General features: G+C 39.0%; 1 protein-coding gene across 6 annotated transcripts in view; it reads left to right on the plus strand.

Annotated features, from left to right (window-relative positions):
* SYNE2 (spectrin repeat containing nuclear envelope protein 2) overlaps nucleotides 1-21,225 on the plus strand; it is a 280,114-nt gene that overhangs the window by 50,524 nt on the left and 208,365 nt on the right. For all 6 annotated transcript variants that reach the window (XM_074327378.2, XM_019733404.3, XM_074327380.2 and 3 more), the window contains exons 3-6: nucleotides 15,933-15,994; nucleotides 17,378-17,473; nucleotides 17,565-17,642; nucleotides 17,730-17,822. In XM_074327378.2, the coding sequence (XP_074183479.2) occupies nucleotides 15,933-15,994; nucleotides 17,378-17,473; nucleotides 17,565-17,642; nucleotides 17,730-17,822 (329 nt within the window). The remainder of the gene's footprint in view (nucleotides 1-15,932; nucleotides 15,995-17,377; nucleotides 17,474-17,564; nucleotides 17,643-17,729; nucleotides 17,823-21,225) is intronic.

Consider the following 21,225-nt stretch of genomic DNA (forward strand, 5'->3'; position numbering starts at 1 on the left):
ACATCTGGTAGGTTTAGGGTTTACACTCTAAAAATTGGAGGTCATCGAAAATGTGCCTCTTTAAGAGATTACTTCCCTTGTCTGATTTCATTGGCGATCACAGTTTCTCTGACTGGCACCGTTTCTCAGAAACATTCAGGGAAATTTTGGTAAAAGGTAACTGCATTTGTTGCTCTTAGTATATATGAGAACTGAAGTTTACCAACACTGTGTCATTTAAAAGTGGTGAATAAAAGGATATGACTGCTTTATCAGAGCGATGAAATGTTTGAAGTTCTAAATGTGAACATCAATGGAGGAGAGACATGAGATTCTGGGTGAATAATCTCTCCTCATCATTCAGCATGCAGGGATGCATGCAGGGATGTATGCTGAATGAGCATAGGAAGAAAATGGCAGAAGAGTAGCTGCACGCTCTTATGGACCATCTCTGGGGTGGAGCAGCACTCACAGGTCATGTCTTGGTCTTTCAGTCTTTACAGCACAGGGGACTGCCAATCACAGTAGCAGTGCAGTGTCACAAGAGGAAGGGCAGCTGGCACAAATGTAGACCAAAAAGCCCTTGTGAAATATGAGCAACATTTAGGCTCTTTCCAGAACATTGGAATAGTTGGCCTTGTCTTCAGTTAAGTAGGATTATTAACGGTGGGAACTAGTTCTGTCTGCCTCAGTCTGAATGTTTTCTCTGCAGAACTTCCAAGGGGTTTGATGTCTTCAAAACAAAATGTTTCTAACATACCTGTGAACGCACACTACTTTATCACATACTTTGGTTTTTATGAGTACAGGTAAATGTTTATGGGTTCATTCATGCAACATGTGTTTCTGAGACCACCTCATATCAAGCATTATTTTAGGTAAAAAGAGCACTGAGGCTAGCAACTCCAGCAAGCTTCATTTAAGTGCTCGCATTTAAGTTAAAGAGACAAAGAATAAACTATCAAGTAACTTTCAGCACATGATAAATTGTACAGAGGATTAAACATGGGTTTATGTGATAGTGCGTGGGTGTCTTTAGATGGGGTGGGCAGAGATGGCCTCTCTGAGGAGGAGACATTTATGGAGCCTTTGAATAACACAAAGGAGCTGCCTTGCAAAGAACAAAAGAAGAGCATTCCAGTCGGAGCTAATAGTTCAAGGAAAAGCTCAAAGATAGAAACAAACTTGGTGAATTTATGGAGCAAAGGAAGTCTGGTGGCTGGATTGTGGTGGGCAAGGGGTGGCATGAGCTGGTATTGGAGAGCAAGGCAAGGCAGGGCTGAATCAGGCAAGGATTTGTCACCTTTCAGGTAAGGAGTGTGGATGGGAACCACCGGCAGATTTTAACTAGGGGAGTAACATGATCTGGCTACTGTATTCCAAAAGGTCACTGTGGCTGCTGGGTGGTTAGGGAATTATCTCGGAACAAAAGACGAAGCAGGAAAACCAGTTGGGATGCTTGTGCTGTATGCAGTCCAAGTGAGATATCGTGGTAGTTTGGATCAGTGTGGTAACAGTGAAGAACTGAAGATTCTTTTTAAGGATGTTTGTGAATGCTGGGGATATGCAGAAAAATTAAAAATAATTTCTAAATTTTTGGCTTGAGCAAGTGAGTACAGGTAACCTCCATATAACACACTTGTTAGGTTCCTAAAAATTGCCATGTTGTGTGAATCCATGTTATACGAAACAAAGAGCTAGTCCATAAAAGGGAGTTAAGTTCCACAAATTAAAAAAAATACTAGTATATTTTTATAATTAAGAGAAATATCTTTATTAAAGCAATTTTCACCAAAGTATAACATATTTATATATATATTAAATAATGTTTTCTTCATCATCACTACTAAGCACCATTTACCGAGGGCATTTTCTTTTGACAGGGTATCTTCATCCTCTGAACTTAATACTCCACAAACAAAATGGATTTAAAATTCTAATAAATTTTAAAATTCTGCAGTCAAATCTGATATGACATCCATGCTTGAATGCAAAATTTCAAATGAGATGTCTTTTGCTCTTAAAAGCTCTTATTACGTTCCGTGTTGTTTGGGGATTTCCCTAATTTCGATTGAGATATTTTTTGCTCTTAAAAGCTCTTATTACACTCCGTGTTGTTTGGGGATTTCTCTAATTCTCAAACTGTGTTAGAGTGAAACCGTGTTCTAGGATGCTGTGTTGTACGAGGGTTTCCCTCAAATCTTGAACCATGTTAGAGCGAAACTGTGTTATAGAAGTGCCATGTTATGTGGGGGTACCTGTAATTGATGCAATTAACAAGACTGGTAGATGAATAAGTGTGGAGGGAAAAGGAGTTTTTGTTTTTTCCCCCATGACTGATGTGCCATGCTTATTTGATAATCCAAATGGAGATGTCAGGTAGACAGTTGGACGAAAGGATCCAGAGTTCTAGGGAGAGATACAAATTTGGGAGCCAGCAGCAGATGGCTGGTATATTTACATTTAAAGCCATGGACTGGTTGAGTCACCTCTGGAATGTGTAGCTAGAGCAGACCTTTGGGGTCTTTCAGTGTTTAGAGGTCAAGAACATAACATGAGCAAGCAAAGGACACTGTAGAGTAGATAAGGACAAATAAGGAAAACCAGGTGCGTGTGATGGCATGGAAACCTCTTGATGAAAGTGTTTCAAGAAGGTAATATGGTCTTCCAGATAGAATAGAGAAGTGGCCACTGGATTAGGCTCGATGAGCCTAATCCAGTGCCCCTGACGTGGTTAGCCACACTCAGGTGCTGGAGATGGAGGCCTGACTGAAGAGGGTTGAGGAGAGAATGGGAGTAAGGAATCGGAGACACTGACTCAATGTTCTTAAGAAATTTTTGCCATGAAGGGGAACAGAGATATCAGGATCTTGCTGAAGGGAAACGTAGGATTTTTTAAGGTAAGAGATACTACTCCATTACTTGTTTCACTTTTTCTAAGTATAAGTTAATTTATTCTTAGAGCCCCATTCATTTCTTTGTTCATTTATTATCAATAAGTGTTTCTGAACACCTGTTGTGTACCAGGCACTATGCTGAATGCATGGGATGGTACGTGGCACATGCTGTCCAGAAATGAATGTTCTGATTGCAGGGGTATAGATAATTGCATAGACTAGTGCAGTATTTCATGAGTGCTACAGGTGAGGGAAGACATGGTACTAGACAAGTACAGAGTAGGGATACCTAACCCAGACTTGGGGCTCAGGGAAGGCTTCCCACAGGAAGTGATTTCTAAGCTTAGACCTCAAAGTATGTTATAGCAGATGAGCATGGTGAAGATGGGAAGAGTGTTCCAGGTAGTGGTAACAGCATATGAAAGCCAGAAGATGACACTGAACGAGCCGAACATGGCACATTTCAAGGAAATGGATGGTCAGTGAGACTGAGGATTAGAGTTTGGAGGAGAATGTGAAGAGTTGAGGCTATAAAGGGTCACGTAAATATATAGGGGTGTGAAATTCTTCCTAAGACCAAGGAGAGTCAATTGAAGGATTCTGAGTAGAGACATATTAGAGAATTGGTTTTAGAAATCACCCAGGCTGCTGTGTGGGGTGTAGTCTTATGGGAGTGAATGTGAAGACAGAAAGAAAGACTAGTTTGCGTCTGTATGGTGGTCCTGCTGAGAGAGAATGGGAGCCGTGGGAATGGAGAGAAATGGGTATTGAGAGATGTCCAATAGGTACAATTTTCAGGACTTTTAAAATATTTTTAGCTTTTTTGATTGACTGGGTATGGCAAAGTGAGGGAGAGGGGAGTATCAGGGATAACTCAGGTTTATTCTTGGGCATATGAGTGAATGATGGAACCATTCATTGAAAGAAACGCAGGAGAACCACTTTGGTTGGGGAAGGACTTGGTTAGAGATGATGACTCAGTTCTGGAAATGTTGAGTTTGAAGTGTCTATGGAATAACTAAGTAGAGCTACCCAAGAGATAAGTGAATATATGGACATGAAGCTCATACCTGAAGCTCTGTAGAAGCAGACACCTGGGCTGAAGGTAAAGATTTGGAAGTCATTAACATATAAATGGTAGTTTGTTCCCGTGGAGTAGATGAAAATATCTAGTAAAAGAGAAGAAGGGCCTAGGCAGAACATTACAGAGACAGAAAAAACAAAACAAGCCCATAACAGAGCCTGAGGAGGGGCATTCAGAGGAGGAGGAAGAAGACCAGGTGAGTGTGGTGTCATGGAATCTGCAGATGGCTGGTGCAGGGTGGGGAACGGTATCAGACATTTCAAGATATCTGGTGAGTTCTGAGAAGCATCCATGGGGTTTAGCAATGGGAATATTATAGGTGGCCTAGCTGAGAATTAAGTGGAGTGGTTGGGGTGGAAGCCAGCTGTTAGTGGGTTGGGAAGCGAATGGTAGGTAAGAAAGTGAAGATAGCTAATATAGACAATTGTTTCAATAAGTTGAGGGTTGAAGGTGAGGAGAGAGATAGGGTGGTAGCTGGAGGGGCCATGAACCTGACATTTCAGCTGATTTTTAGTTACAATAAAAAGAATGTGGATTTTGGTATCAGACACATCTGGATTTCAGTTTCTCCTCTACCAGATGTGAGATCTGGAGCACGTTGTCTGGGACATAGTAGACTTCCTATAAATGTTTATTGAATGAGTCAACAAAACTTTCATCTTCTGGGAGCTACAGCTTTCTCATTTATAAAATGCTTACCTGACCACTTCATTGAAAGGCTGTAATGAAATAGTTATTGGTCCTTACCCTTGAGTTCCCACTTATTCCTGGACTTGTCTCAGCAAGCTTTCTGAGCCCCTCCAAGTGTGCCTTAGTATACCCACATATTATAATAGATTTATATTGAGTTACATTGTGTTAATATCTCAGAGTCCATTATTTCATCACCATTTGTGCCAGGCCCTTCCTGTTGCCTTGTGCCTCAAGCATAAGTCACTCACGTAAATCATGCCAATAACTTTACAGAGGTGTTTCTCAAAATGAGCTCTGTGAACCCCCCGGCATCAGAATCTCTGGGAGTTGGGACCCAGAACCCTGCTCTTAAACAATAACCCTGCGTAATTCGCTGGCATTAGAAAGTGTAAGAATCCTAGATTTGTAATCACAGCACAGCTATCTTCAGTGTAGTCTGGTTCTCTCGCACTCAGAAGTCAGAGGTGTTTGGACTGCTGCCCCAGCGGAAGGTGTTCAGGCTTCATAAGTCTTAATTTTCAAAAGAAAAATAGTCACAGACAAAAGGTAATAAGGAGTAAGAAATATGTGATAAAAGAAATGTAATTATTTCCTTAGTTTCATTCATTCCACAGATATTTATTGAGCAACTCAGATGAGTCAGAAAACGGTGAGAAAGAGAGACAAATAGTACCCTAGATTCTAGGCATTTTATCTGTATTGTGAGCTTATTTTCATGTGCCAGAAATATAAGATTTGCCTACTGAGAGAGCCAGGAGCTATGTTGGCGGTGAGGTTGGAAACAAAAGCCTCAGTGTGAAAATCTCAGGTGTTTGTACAAGGGTGTGGCCCATTCATGTGGCAACATGAAGTTGCCGGATTCCACATGTTAAGGCCCCAAGTACATATCATTTGTTGTATGTCATATATTTTCCCAACCAACTAAGCACTTAAACCTCTACATTGGCTGGGGAAAGCTAGCAGCAAAGCTTCGCTACCTCCTCTCCCAGCCATTTAACCATTCATTCAACACACATTTTCTGAATTTGTACAACGTGAAATGCACCGTGATAGGAGCTACAGGCAATACGAGGAACAAAGTCAGATTTGGCTCATGCTCTCATGGAGTCTATTGGCCAGTGAGGAGACAGATTAATCAAATACTCTCACAGATATTAGCTAAATTTTGGGGGGAACAGCTTTATTGAGATATAATTTGAGATGTAATTCACAAACCATACAACTTACCCATTTAAAATGTACAATTCAGTAGTTTTTAGTGTATTCCCTGAGTTGTGCAACCATCACATTTAATTTTAGAACATGTTCCTCATTTCAAAAAGAAACCCCATACCTCTTAGCTATCATTCTTAAAACTGCCCCCCCTCCCCCCCAGCCCTCAGCACCGCTGGTCTGCTTTCTGTCTCTATAGATTTGCCTCTTCTGGACATTTCATACAAATGGAATCATATAAGATGTCATATTTTGTGACTGACTTCTTTCACGTAGCATAATATTTTCAAGGTTCGTCGATGTTGTAGCTAATATTTGTGTAGAACAATCATAGTCCATGCCTGGGACTGGCAAACCTTCTCTTTAAAGGGCGGGGTAGTAATATTTTAGTCTTAGAAGTCCATATGGTCTTTGTCGCAGCCACTCAACTTTGCCATTTTAAATGACAGTAGCTACAGGCACAGTATGTCTGTGTTCCAATAAAACTTTATTGACAAAAACAAGCAGCAGACCAAATTTGGCCCTTGGGTTATCATTTGTTGACCTCTGGTCTATGTCAGTATAAGTACTTAATCCTCCTGACAGCTCTGTGAAGTTATTCCCATTTCACAGATAAGAATACCAAGACACACAGCTAATAAATGGCTGATACGGGATCAATCCCGTAGTCTGGTTCTAGACCCAATGCTCTTAACCTTGCCAATGATTACAAGTTGAGGCTAGTGCTAAATAGGGGGTGGAAACCCATCAGTCTCTGAAAGCAAATAACAAAAGACAGATTGACTTAGGTTTCTTTCAGGATGTAAGAATTGAGCTGAGACCTAAGCATAAGGAGAGGTTAACTAGGTGAAGGGGGTGGGGGGAGGTGCCAGGAGGGAGCATAGCTTGGAAAGGACCCGAAAGAGGATGGAGTGGCTGGAGTCCTGGGCACTGGGAGAGTGGTGTGTCCTGAAACTGGAGAGATGCCCTGGGGTGACAGATGCAGGACCTTCTAGGCCGCTAGGGATTTTGCTGTCAATCCTCAGAGCAGAGAGAAACCATCAGAGGGTGGAAAGGGTAATCTGTTCAGATTTACTGGGGAATAAATTGAAGGGAGTGGAGCAGTCCTCGTTGGCCCGGGAACTAGTCTAGGCCAGAGGTGATGGTAGATTCAGCAGGAGGGCTGTGAGAGCCAAGAGATATAGAGAAAGAAATGGGTACCAGAGCTGTGTGGAGGCAAATTTGGCAGGATTTGGTGATATGGCTATATTTGGGGATGACAAAGGGTGGTGGTGTCAAATCCATGCGATGGAGACACGAGTGAGGACAGGTTTGGGGAGACGGAGGAAAGTCGAGTGTGATTTTAGTCCTGGAATGCTGAGTTTGACAGGCAAGTGCTATTTTCACCATTGTGACACCATGGATTCGTTAGGGGGAAAATAAGTGAAGTAAAAGAATTTTGAGGTTGAGACATGGTTGTATACTGTGCTTACAAGTTATGTTAGCTAGGCTTTACCTTCTAAACTTGTTTTTTCTAGTTCAATAAACAAGATTTCAATCCGACTATTGCAGTATTTATTTTTCTTACTTGTTTGCTTATGGTTGGTTGCAAGAGAATGTGTTGTAAATTGTCCCCTGACTTTCTCTGTTAGTTAATAGTCTCCCTTTTGTAGTTAAGTAACAGGCCTTTTCCTGTTTATTCTTCAAATATTTTGGGCTTGTTGTTTGGTTGTGTGTGCCTGTGTGTTTTTATTCCCTTAATTTTTTTCCATTTATTTCTGTTTATCATCTCCATGAGAAACAATAGAAGAGATGGCCTTACTATTTTTAGTTCCCTTCCTATTGGATACCAGCTTGATGAAGGTTCTTTGGGATGGCTGTTGGAACACATGGCTAAAATGTGTTGCATTACCATCTGAATTTACTTATCTTTATCATGTCTGTCCTAGCTAACAGTGAGTTGGCAGGATTGTCGTAGGGAATGGCAATAGGGTCTCATTAGTACATACCCTTTTGTTCAAGACATTTTATTAGTGGAAGAAAGAAATTGACCAGGAGGTATTTAAACAAGGATTAGAGTAAGACATAGGCCTACTAACTGTTGTCAGGACCTTCTTCTCCATATAATGACAAGTCAGTTTGTTCGGCCACACTTTTAATATTTACCAAGTCTTTCAATCAGCAAATATTTATTGAGTACCTCTTCTCTCCGTGGCATTGTGCTAAGGGGAAGCAAATACACAAAGGCATAAATGTTTAACTCTTAAGGTTCATACAGTGAATAGGAGAGAAGCCACCTGCAGGTGTGAGACTACAGAGCATGAGCCGCAAGTAATTACCATGAGGTAGAAACACACTGTCGGGTTATACATATAGCTATCCTTTAATAAAAACACAGATAGCATAACAGTAAACATACTGTTTTACAACTTGCTTGTTTTCACTTAATGTATCCACATCAGCACATGCACTGTGTTTCCCTGAAAATAAGACCCAGCTGGACAATCAGCTCTAATGTGTCTGTCGGAGCAAAAATTAATATAAGACCCGGTATTATATTATGTTACATTACATTATGTTATATTATATTATCCCCGATCTTATAGTAAAATAAGACCAGGTCTTATATTCATTTTTGTTCCAAAAGACACATTAGAGCTGATTGTTCGGCTAGGTCTTATTTTTGGGGGAACATGGCATAGACCTTTTGTTCTTTTAACTGGCTAGATACAGTTTTCTTCCTTTCAGTAATTTGGAAGGTTAAAATCTCCTTTTAAAAAATTTCTTATTGTTTAGCAGATGCTTTTTAACTTTAAGTAGTATACCTAAGTCTCTGCTTTTTGAGTTATTAACTTAAAAATTGAAACTGTATCATGTATATTCATTTAATTTGCATACATATCCATTCATTCATTCAACAAATATTAACTGAGTGTCTTCTTGTGAGGTATTATTCTAGGAGTTAGGGACCCAGTGACCAATCAAAACAAATCCTTGTCCTTTGGAATTTATGTCCTTTGCATGTTTAATCTAGAAAGATGAGCAGGAAACTGTTAATTAATGTTGTCTCTGGGGAAGGAAATGGTGGAGGGCGGGGTTGGGGAAAGTTAAAATTAACTCTTAATTTCTGTTACTGTTTGAAAGAAAATGTTTTCTGGGGATTATATGTTACTTACTAATAGTAATAATAATGAGAAAAGATCCAACAAAGTATTGTGGGAGGCCAGAGCCAGAAGAGATCTTTTCTCTTAAACTTTTAGGTAAGGGGGCATTTGAACAGAATATGTCTTATTTTAACAAACATTGTTTGCCCACCCTGTGCATTGCGCTGGGTGATGGGGTTTCTATAAATGTAGAGACAGGAGGATTGGCCATTTCAGAGGGTATATAACATGGCAGTGGAGGAAAGAGTGAAACTTAATTGGGGAGTTGTAGCTCTTCTAGTTTGGGTAGAGAAATAGGCCATGAGTAGTGAAGTTGTGGGAGATGAGTCAGGAAAAGGTAGATTGGAGTCAAATTATGAATGACCTAGAATGTTAGGCTAAGAATTTATAATTCATTAATGAATTAGGGAACAATGAAAAGATTTTAATGAGGAGAGTGAAAGGTCAAGGTAATGAATCTGGGGACGTGTGCAGTAAGCCTGTTCTCAATAAGCCAATATTAGAAAGGGAAGAAGAGAAATTACTGGATAAAAGGAGATTGCAAAGCTTCCTCCAGGACCTCATGTAGTAGACAGCATTCTTGGAGAAGCCCCATCGTAATAAAGCATTGCACTGTGCTTAAGTGAAAACATAAACTGGTGATTCTCATGCCTGGGGTAACTGCTTTGGAACTCTTACTACCTGGGAGGACTGCTGGAGTCAACATTTTAGATGAACTTCTGTGTAGTTGGACCTTCTGCTAAGACCCAGTAGCCAGGGTAGTTTTATAATGAGCTTTATAATAAATTTAAAATTCATACTCTTTAATTGCGCTTAAGTCAATTTGTTTTCATTTAAATTCCCTTCCAGCTAAGGATGTGAGTTGCCAGCTCACAAAAGGCATATTGAATAAGAACAGACTCAGGGATTAAATCTATTTTTATGGTAATGATACCTAGAGAAAATCTTTTCTTTCTATGCTTCGTTTCTCAAATTCAGTCAGATATTTTCTAACAATGATAATCAAGGATACTTATATAGACCTGAATAAAATTCACTGGCTATATTTTCCTACATTATGTGTATTTCTTATTTGCTTTAACAATCTGGATAGAGAATTTCTCATTCTCAATTCCTTAGTATTTTAAGAAACTCATCATTGTGATAGATTTTATTCTCTCTCTCTCTCTCTCTCTCTCTCTCTCTCTCTCTCTCTCTCTCTCTCTCTCTCTCTCTCTCTCTCTCTCTCTCTCTCTCCCCCTAACACTTGCTGATTAATAGGTCCTATTCTCTACATGCTATATTGAGAAGAATTTTATTATTAGAAAGTTACCCTGGAAATTAAATGAAAAACTAACAGTTAAAGAAATAAATCTCACCCACTCAAATTAAGTTGCTTTAAAGCATGTGGCTCTCAATTATTTTTCCCCCAATGGCTCAGGCTTTGAAAAGAACAAAAGGCTACTTATCCTGCCATAGGGTGAGCTATTTGGCTGTGGTTCCTATTGAATTAATACGCTTTTCAGGGATAAGCCAGTATGAAAATGTGAGAGAAGTGTGTCAAGGGATAAATGAAATGGCACGTATGAGACCATTTAATTCAGCTGCTACAAAGGTGTTTAATTGCATCGAGGAGATCTTTGTTTGCCATTAGCAAAGCGTCCTTGTTGAATTTGAAGGGTTCTGATTTCCAGGATGACGAGGTATTCTCTAAGTTTGGACAATGAGTTAGTTAAAAGCCACGAAAGTTTTCTTTCTAAATTCTTTCCTGAAGGTTTCATTTGTGCACCGTTTCGTTTGCTACCTGGAGAGTACTGGGTAGGGATTTGATATGACTGCTCTTTTTATCATTTAACCCTCGTTTCTATTAGATTTTAATCAAATTAGGACAGGGATAGCTTAAGATTTTCACTGGAACATTTTTGATTATGTTAAATTTATGTTCCTGTCAAGGGGTGTTCTGCAGGCCACCCTCCTATTAGACCAGGTGCTCCAATTTGAACAGTCTCGTTCGAGCCCTGGTTTTGCTGCCTGTTTTCTCAGCCTAGGAAAGTTCACAGCCCTCAGTTCACTCTAGCACCAAGAACCCTTTGTCCAGCATCACATGGAAATGAAATGACTCCTCATTTTATTTGGAAATACTTCGGAATGACTGAGGTTTCCAGGTGCACATGGGTTACTAACACTCCATAGGCACATAATGCTCTTTTTGCACTCAGTTTTGTATCAGCATTTCACCCCCTCCATGGTTATTTTAAAAAGTGCCCCGCCCCGCCTTTTTTACCCCCTATAATCTCCTTAAAGTTAGTGCAGACTCTTATCTTCTGAACCCAATAGTATTATTCTTGATTACTTTCTTTTTCACATTTTATCACCTAGAAAGAAAAATGTTTCTCAATCCCTTAACAGTAAGAAGAGAGTCATTTTGGTGTTTTCTGTTGCTGTTTGTTTTGAATTTCTGCTTTATTGTTATACTTATGGGTAGCTCCCTCCTTGCTTGTATACATGGTCTTGATTAATGCATATTATATGCATGTAATTTGATCCTGGAATCATAAAATCATGTTCTCTAGTTTTTCATTGAGAAACAAAGTTAGCCGTCAGTACTCTTTTAGGGAAGCATCAGTAGATGTTTAAAAATGATTGTTTTATCGACTACTGATACTAGAGGAAATAACAATGAAAACATATCTCAAAGATTCCAGAAGGTTTAGTAGCATTTTGAATTATAGAACAAAATTGTGACCTTTATAATTCTTTTGTTAAATGAGAATTATATCAAACAGAAATGACCCTTGAAAGCCCGAGCTATCCAAATGGCTGGTCAGAACTGAATTCAGTTCAGCAAGCAATTACTGAACACCCTATAATGTGTAAGTCACTGGGCTATAAGTAACTGAAATTGGTAATACAGGAAAAAATGAAATGGGTTTAAAAAGGATGGAAAAAGATCCAATGAGGCAAAATGTATTTTTAGTCTCTAATCAGTCACAGTACTTACTAAACAATTGTAAACACCCGAAAATTCCACTTACTCAGATTCTCTTCTATTTCTTAACCTGAAGTCTCATTAATTTAAAAAACTTTCGAGAACTCAAATCAGATGTCATACCAGCTATTTCAGTCTGTTACAACTGTGTTAGAGATTAATAAGAGGAAATGGGAGGAGTCAAAGGAAGGTAGAACATTAGAAGGTGGAACAGACAACTTTTAGAAAAAGGAATGTAAATGCATACAGGTAGATTTGACCTCAGTACAGTATACAAAATCTAACAATAATAATTAGCAAAATTATTATTATTCTTTCAGTAAATGTTTATTTAGAGTCTGCTCTGGACCAGGCTTTTCTAGGCACCCAAAATATATCACAGGCAAACCAACTTTGCTTGTGTGGTGCTTATTTTACGTTCTCTTGGGAGGAGAGCAAGGCATTCATAGTAAACGTACTACATATATAACTTGCATGGAATGTGAAATAGTGATAAGTACTGTAGGAAAAACCAGCTGGAGTTGGGGTGTTCCAGTTTTAAATAAGATGGTCAGGATAGATCGTACGGATGAGATGCTATTTGAGCCAAGATTTGAAGGGGATGAAGGAATTAGGCTTGTGGGGATATCTGTAGTAAGAGCATCCCTGAAAGAAAGAACAGCTAGTGCAAAAGCCCTAAGGTAGGAATGTGTCTGGGGAGTCTGAGAAAAACAGTCAGGTTAGAGTGGTTGGAGTAGAATGAGCAAGTCGGGGCAGATGGTGTTTGGACTTGTAGCCAACATATGAGTGAAGTGAGGAGTCCTTGCAGGGTTTTGAGCAAAGGGACTTCCTGATCTGAGTTAACATTTTAGCCATATCACTCTGGCTGCTGTGCTGAGAACAGTATTTAGAGGGCAAGGATAGAAAGGAGACCTGTTAGGAATCTATTACAGTTATCCAGGTAGAGTTGGAGGTGGCTGGGACCAGGGTGGTTGTAGTGGGATAATGTGAAATGGTCATATCCTGAATATATTTTGAAGGTGGACCTAAGAGGACTTCTTGAGGCATTTGATATAAAGTGTGAGAGAAGGCGAGAAGCCAGCTTGTGGTGTAGGAGGGAGATGGAGAGTGTAGGGTCCTGGAAGGAGGAGAAGGGAGTGATCTTCTGTATTGGAGGCTGCTGATTGCTCCAGAAAGATGAAGGCTGAGAATCGACTATTGGTTTTAGTGATTAGTTAATGATGACCTTGATTCATGGTGACCTTGGTGAGAGAGTGGAATGATGAGGGCCTAATTGGTGTGGGTTCTGTTAAAAGAGAAGGAGGATTGGACCTGGAGACAGTGAACATAGACAACTCGAGTTGAGGAGTTTTGCCACAGTGGGCATCAGACAAATGAAGCAGTAGCTGATGGGGAACTGGAGTCAAGGAAGTTTGTTTTTGTTACTGTTTTTAGATGCATGAATTAATACCATGGATCTATACTGATGGGAATAGTCTGAGAGAGGGAAAAAAGAGGGAAAGAGGGTGAGAAAGGAGCACAATGTCCGTGAGTGGCTTCAAAGGGATGGGATCTGATGAATGAGTGAAGGGATTGGTTTTAGGTCTGAGCAAGGCTAGTTCATCCATCCTCACGGGTTGGAGGCAGAGCACTGCGATAGGTTATTAGAGGAGGGGATGCATGATGCTTTCATTGTCCTGGGAAGCACCGTCTTAGCTGACGGTAGGGAAGAGGAGGTGTTGGAAGTTTGAGAAAGAAAGAAAAGGTGTGAAATTGCTGTTTAGGGGAGGGGGACTAGAGTCTGACTGCCAGGCAGCACCGAGGGTCCAGCTGGGGATGATGGTAAGACCCGTCAGCCATTTTCTTCCAGCCACATTCAGCAGCATATGTGTAGGTCTGAGTGAGCAGAGAGAAGTGATGAGGTGCCACGTATTCACAACAAAATGAGAGGTGCAAGGGAGATGTTTGTCATAATGGATTATGGAATTTGGATAAGGATGGAAGGAAGGATATCAAGCGGGTGAGGGATAGTATAAAGCTGGCAGAATCAAAGTCTTGGAGTTGCCGATGGTCTCTAAGGATTGTTGGAGTTGGAGCACTAGAGGGAATGAACTGAAAAGGTAAGATGTTCAGAGATGGGGATGCACGAAATCGAGATTATGGGGAGGTGCGGTTATTACTGTGCTTCCCCGAAAATAAGACCTAACGAAAATAAACCCTAGCATGATTTTTCAGGATGACAGCCCCTGACCGTAGCCCTAATGCATCTTTTGGAGCAAAAATTCATATAAGACCCAGTCTTATTTTCGGGAAAACGTGGTAGTAACAATGTCTGGGGTGCGTCCATGACAGTGAGTGGTTGAGGCAGGGCAGAAGACAAGTTTATTGGAGAAGAAGAATTCAAGAAATGGAGAGGCCAGGAGGTTGGAAGGTTCATCAGTATGTATATTGAATTTGCCAAGAATTAGATAGGAGTTGTATTGGAGAGAGTGGCAGTGGGGAAGGAGCTAAAACCTTTGAGAAAAGATGAGGAATGACAGAAGTAAGTAGATGACTGTAACATTGGGGATAATCTGATGACAGTCAAACTGGAGCATTTCAGGTACAAAGAGAGTAGAAAAGGATCTGGAAGTAGCTGTGAGGAGCAAGGAACCAGTGGTCCAAGATCTGTAAGAGAAGGTACCGTCACCACTGCGGGGAAAGCCGAGTTCTCAGGAGGGCCAGGTTTCAATTAGAGCAGAAAGGCAAAGCCTACCCAGAGAAGGTGGTGGATACACAGGGAGTTATGCTGATGTTGTGTATGCATTTCAACATCAGTGAAAGGGTTTCAGGAGTTAAGAAGAGGTGGGAAATGAGAAATATTGGGAGATGTGCAGAGTCTTATGGAAATTAGAGTAAGAGTATTGAGGGGGACTGCAGTGTGTGTGTGTGTGTGTGCGTGTGCGCACGCGCGCGCGCTCGCGCAGTATGTATGTGCATGGACATAAACAGGTATAAAGTCATAGTAAGATGAGACCTGGTGACCTCAAGGTGGGTGGTGGTGACAAGGCTCTGAACATTAGGTGCAGAGAAGAGTGGGTGTCTGGGCTTTCTCTTCTCCCAGTCCAGCAGGGTGAGGAGAGCTGGGGAAGTGGACAGTCAGTGTTTGTTGCAGGGCTAAGCCTTGGCCTCAGCTGAGGATGTGTGGTGAAGCTGAGGCTGTAGGAGGCCAGAGGGAGCATGGTGTCTGTGTGGGGTCCACTCCTGCTCTGGGGAGGAAGGGAAGATACACTCTGAATGTTCATATCTTTCCTTGACTCCTGCCTGGTTAATAAGAGTGAAAGCTAACATTGCTCATGTGTCCACTATGTGTCAGAGTCCATTCACTTTAAATGAATCATTAACAGTCTCGAGCGGTGAGTGCCTCTTACCTTAGTCCACGAGGAAAACTGTTCAACATCACTACTTGGTAACAGGCAGGAACCCAGGTCTCTTTGGCTCTAATTGTGGTTCATTTACAGTTAATTCAGTGGCAATATATTCTCCGTGATAAATACTCATGATAAATGTCAAGACTAAGCTGCCACGACTTTATGAGCCGTTTGAAACATCTCCAGATGTTCTGGGGTTTATCTTCAAGCATTGCATGGCGTTGGATTAGACTACAAGTCCTTCTGGGTTAGGAACTCTTCTCTTTGCTTACGGTTCCTTGTATACCTTGTCAAGGCCATGTAGGAACTTAATTCTTTTGTCAGTAAAAAGTGTTACAAACCATTGTCTCTTGTCAGCTAACCTGTGACCTTAAAAAATATCTCACATCAACACGCTGTTTCCAAAACACTCTTGAACACGTCTGGAATTCAGACTAAGTCCTGGAAGGTTTGTAAGATTGTGAAACACACACATATACCCAGAGTGACAGACTTTTGAAGCTTTGATATGTTTACGTGGTTTCTGAGGCTTCTTGTTTTATAACTGCTATTGTCTTTTTCAAATAGCTGAACAGGAAGACACTCAGAAGAAAACTTTCACCTGCTGGATAAACTCACAGTTGGCAAAGGTGAGGAAAAAAAGAGCAAATTAAGCTATAAATTTATTTAAGTTACTTGTCCCACCCCTTAGTTTGGGTCCCCAGAATAGTACTGGTGATGTGTAAAATGTTGAAAGAATGTGGTGAATGTCACCTTGATCTTGTTTTCATATATTTGTTATTTTCTAACACACAAAAAGGGCCCTTTTGTTAAAAATATGGGAGACAGTGCTATAAAAATATTTAAAGCAGCAACAAATCTTTTATCAAGTAGATAATAGTAATAATGGTGATTCATATAAATTGAGTGGTATGTGTTAGATCCTGTTCTAAGGCCTTTAAAAGTACAGGTGCTCCTTGACTTACGATGAGGTTACTACATCCCAATAAACCCATTGTAAGTGGAAAATATACATCGAAAATGCATTTACTACACCTAACCTACCAAACATCATAGGTCGACCCAACCTACCTTAAACGTGTTCAGAACACCTGTATTAGCCTACAGTTGGGCAAAATCACCTAACACAATGAATACACTGTAGGGTATTGGTTATTTACCCTTGTGATTGTGTAGCTGACCGGGAGCTGTGGTGGCTGCCTCTGTCCAGAATCACGAGGGAGTATCTTACCACATACACTAGCCCAGGAAAAGATCAAAACTCAAAATGTGAAATATAATTTCTCCAGTGCATATCGCTTTCACATCATTGTAAAGTCGAAAAATCGTAAGTCAAACCATCAGAAGTGGGGGACTGTCTGTACTGACTACTCATTACATTTCACTGATTTCACAACAGCCCCACAAGATAGATAGTATTATTGCTGTTTACAGAACAAGGAAACTAAGGTACAGAGAAGTTATGTGACTTGCCCAAGGTCACACAGCTTGTAAGTGATAGTGCTGGGATACAAACACAGGCAGTCTGGACCCAGGGACCTTGATCTTAATCACTGTGCCGCCCTTCCTCTCAGTGATGCCAAGTGCCTGGAATAACCTAGATACAAAATGAATGAGCTGCTTCTGACAGTCCACCCATCCCAACACAATGCTCGTGATTCTAAAAAGGGTAGATTCATAAACGAGTTACTCCAGAAATGTAATCTGCTTCTCAAATGGGTTACTACTGGCTGATTCTGAATGTCTTGAATGCCACTTCTATGCCCAGGTTTTAAGCTCTCAGTGAAAGCTGAAAGAGTGTTGTGTTACTGGAAATTTGCCCTTAGATAAATTAAGTTTATTACTTATGTTTTGATATGAATTTTGTATGTTCTCTATCACTCTGTTAAGTAACAAGAAAATTACTACCAAATCTTAGCTTCTGCAAAGACGCAAACCACATTTGTGAGATTCTTACAGGTATTGTGTTTTCAGACCAAAGTTTGAGATTATTTTTCTTGTGATCTTTGCAGCACACTCCTCCCTCAGTTATATCAGACCTATTCACAGACATTAAAAAGGGGCATGTCCTCCTGGACCTGCTAGAAGTGCTCTCGGGACAACAGTTGGTAAGCTCTTAAAATAATATTAAGAAACTTTTTGTTGACTTTTTTAAAAAATTCATATTTCTAAGTAATAGATCTTGCTTGAATTTCATAGCCTCGAGATAAAGGATCTAATACATTCCAGTGTAGAAGCAATATAGAACATGCCCTGACATTCCTAAAAAACCAATCAGTGAGTATGAACTTCATCTGAAAATTTATTGGAGAGACTAATACTGTGAAATATTTCTCCTTTTAACCTGCTTTTTTTTTTTTCCAGATCAAGCTAATAAATATTCATGTTACTGATATTGTAGATGGAAACCCATCCATTATTCTTGGCCTAATTTGGAAAATTATACTGCACTTTCATGTAAGTAGTTCGATGATGTGAAAATTATTTCTGTTCTAATTACCACAGTATGAAACAAGTGTAATGCAGTAAGTGTGACTTGATTCTGGATTCAGTCCTGAGCTTCTTCCAGAAATAGGACACTCTGGAAATCTTGACAAGTGGAAAATATGTAGCAGACCTTTTGCCACTTATGTTATTTTTCAATTGAAAATGGAAAGCTGAATTATGATATTCTGAATTACCTATGATAGCAGCACCAGTCTGAATAGAACCTGGCTGGTAAATTTTTGCATATTATTATTTGTTTACTCTGGCAGAAAAGAGAGTAGGAAGCTTCTGGAGTAAATTATTGAAAACTAACCCACTAAACTCCCTATTTTTGAGGACCTTTGTTTATCCTGCAGCATCCAGTTTTGTCCCAAGACTCACCCATAGATGCATTTCATTCCACAAATATTTTTGAGCACCTACTATGTGCTAGCTTTTGTGCTAGGACACCAAGAAAATAACAGCAAATAAGACAGTCATAGTCCTGGCTTTAGACACTTGTAACTGATAAATATATTCTTTCAGGCCTGGGATTCTGAATTAGTGTAGGTTTTTTTGCAGCTATCCAGAAAGTTACATGTTCTATAGCTCATAATTACTTTAAAAATAATTTTAAAAATTATATGGGCAACAAATGCTTATGTTAGAAAAACTAGAAAATAATATAACTAATTTATATAAAATTTAAAACATAAAATGAGACTATATATCATTTCTGGATACCTCCATTTACAGTTATAGTAGAATGATAAGCATGAGCATGATGGAAAGCAAATTTAGGATTGTGTTTTTTTCCCTCTGGGAAAGGAAGGAAATGGAATTGGAGAGGGAAAGACAGGCTTAAACTGTATCTGTGTTTTGTTTCTTTAAAAAAATAGGAACCAAATATGATAAAATGTTAAAATTTGATCATTTATAGGCATTTATTATATTCTTTATACTTTCTAGGGTATTGGAAATATAATTTAAAATTTAAATACAGGTAATAAAAGAAAATAAAGTCATCTATAGTTCTCTCACTCATAGTTAACCCCTTTAAATAATTTAGTGTGCAGTCTTCATGATATATGCAGCAGGAATTAATAAGTATATTCATATACGTATATCTTAAAACGGGGTCATGCTATTCATACTTTTTCAACCTGTTCTAATTAACGTCCTTCTGAATTTATATATATTTTAATGGAAGCATGATATTTTATTGTAAAGTACTATAGTAATTAATGGACAGTCGGAATACTTACAATCTTTGTGACAGTAAGCAATTCCAAAAAGACTACCCTTAAGATAAAACTTTTGCATACAGATTTAACTATTTCCATGGGCCAAGTCTGTAGCAGTGGAATTGTTGGGCCGTAAAGTTTGCAAAGTTAAAGCTTTTTTTGGTTTTGTTTTCATATTGTAAATAAACTTTTGCTGAAATATAACATACAAGTCGTCCATGTAACCACCATTTAACCAAAGATAAAAAGACAGAACATTGCTAGCATCCCAGAGTGCCCAGGTCTTCTCCCAGTCTCTGTCCTCCTTCACTAAAGGTAACCACTATTTTGATCTCTGTCGTTGATTAGTTTAGCATCTTTAACTCCATATAAAGGGAATTATAACTGAATTCTCTTGCATACACTATATATCCTTTTGCATCTGACTTATTTCACTTAACAGTGTCAGTGAGATTCATCCTGTTCAATGTGGATCATTGGGTCTCTCTTTTTCATTGCTGTCTATGAATGTAGCATTCATTGCATGAATATACCAAAACTCATTTACCATTCTACTGTTGATGGACTTATGATGTCAGTTTTTCACTATTATGAATGAAGCTGCTAGGAACATTCTAATATATGCCCTTTAGTGGTGCAAGCCCTCCTAGACTGTATCTAGGAATGGAACTGCTGGGCCATAGAGCATGTGATCTTCAGCTCTAGTAGGTACTGCTAAAGAGTTTTTCAGACTTGCTCTGATTTACATTGTCACCAGAGTTTGAGAGTTCCTTACTCCAATCCTCACTAATACTTGGCATTAATTTTTTTATTTTTTTTTATTTTAGCTATGCTGTTATGTGTAATGATTTATAGAAGTTTTAAAATAAATTCTGGATGTAAGTCCTTTGTTGGGTATCCATAAAGTACCAGTATCTTTGACTTTGTAGCTTGCCTTTTTTAATCCTTTAATGAACAGACATTTATAATTTTAATGGAGTTCAAATTTATCAACTTCTTTTTTTTGGTGGGTAGTATGTTTTATGTCCTTTAAAGAAATCTTTCCCTTTGGCAATGTCATGGAGATATTCTCTTACATTATTTTCTAGAATAGTTCTGTCCAGTTGGATTTTCTGCAGTGATGGAAATGTTCTGTGTCTGTACTGTACAAAACAGTAGCCACTAGCCGCTGCGGCGCTTTTGGCTATTGAACACTTGAAATGAGGCTGGTATGACTGGGGAACTAAATTTAAAATTTTTATTTAATTTAAATTGAAAGAGCCACATGTGGCTCGTGGCTATCATATTGGAAAGCACAGTTCCAAAAGCTTGATTGTTTCATATTTTACATTTAGATCTACAGACGTTCAAGAATGAATTGATTTTTGTTTTGTTTTGAGTATGCAATCTGAAAGCAATAAAGATTTCTTTCTTTCTGTATGGCTATTCAGTTGACCCAACACTGTTTACTGAAAGGACTATCATTTTCCTACTGCACTATAATGTCACCTTCATAAATCAACTAACCATACATTTTAAGATTGTCTATTCTGTTCCATTATTACGGGTGCAAGGGCACCAGTACTGTACTGTATTAATTTCTTTGGTTATATGGTAAATCTTCATATCTGATAGTGTGGTTGTCCAACTTGTTCTTTAAGATTATCTTGGCTATTCTTTACCCTTTGCATGTAAAATTTTTTTATTGAGACGTAATTGACATATGCCATTGTGAAAGTTTAAGGTATACAACATGTTGATTTCATATAAGTTTTATAAATAACTTGTTAATTTACACACACACACAATCTGGTGGTATTTTAATGAGGATTGCATTGAGCATATATAACAATTTGAAAAAAGTTGACATTAAAAATGCGTATTGCACCTTTTAATCCATGAATATAATATTTTCATTACTGGTCTGTTCAAAATGTTTTCTGATTTTCATTATGATTTCTTATTTGATCCATGGGCTCTATAACAATTGTTGCTTGATTTCCAAATATTTGGGGATTTTGTTTGTTATATCTTCATTACTGATTTCCAGCTTAATTTTTATGTGGTCAGAGAATGTAATTTGATTGATTTTAGTCCCTGAAAATTGCTGAGGCTTGCTTAAAGAGTCAACATTGTCAATTTTAGTAAATATTCTATACGCATTTGGAAAG

This window comes from Rhinolophus sinicus, chromosome 3 (assembly GCF_057876585.1).
Source record: "Rhinolophus sinicus isolate RSI-liver-muscle chromosome 3, RSI-T2T, whole genome shotgun sequence".
NCBI classification, from domain to species: domain Eukaryota; kingdom Metazoa; phylum Chordata; class Mammalia; order Chiroptera; family Rhinolophidae; genus Rhinolophus; species Rhinolophus sinicus.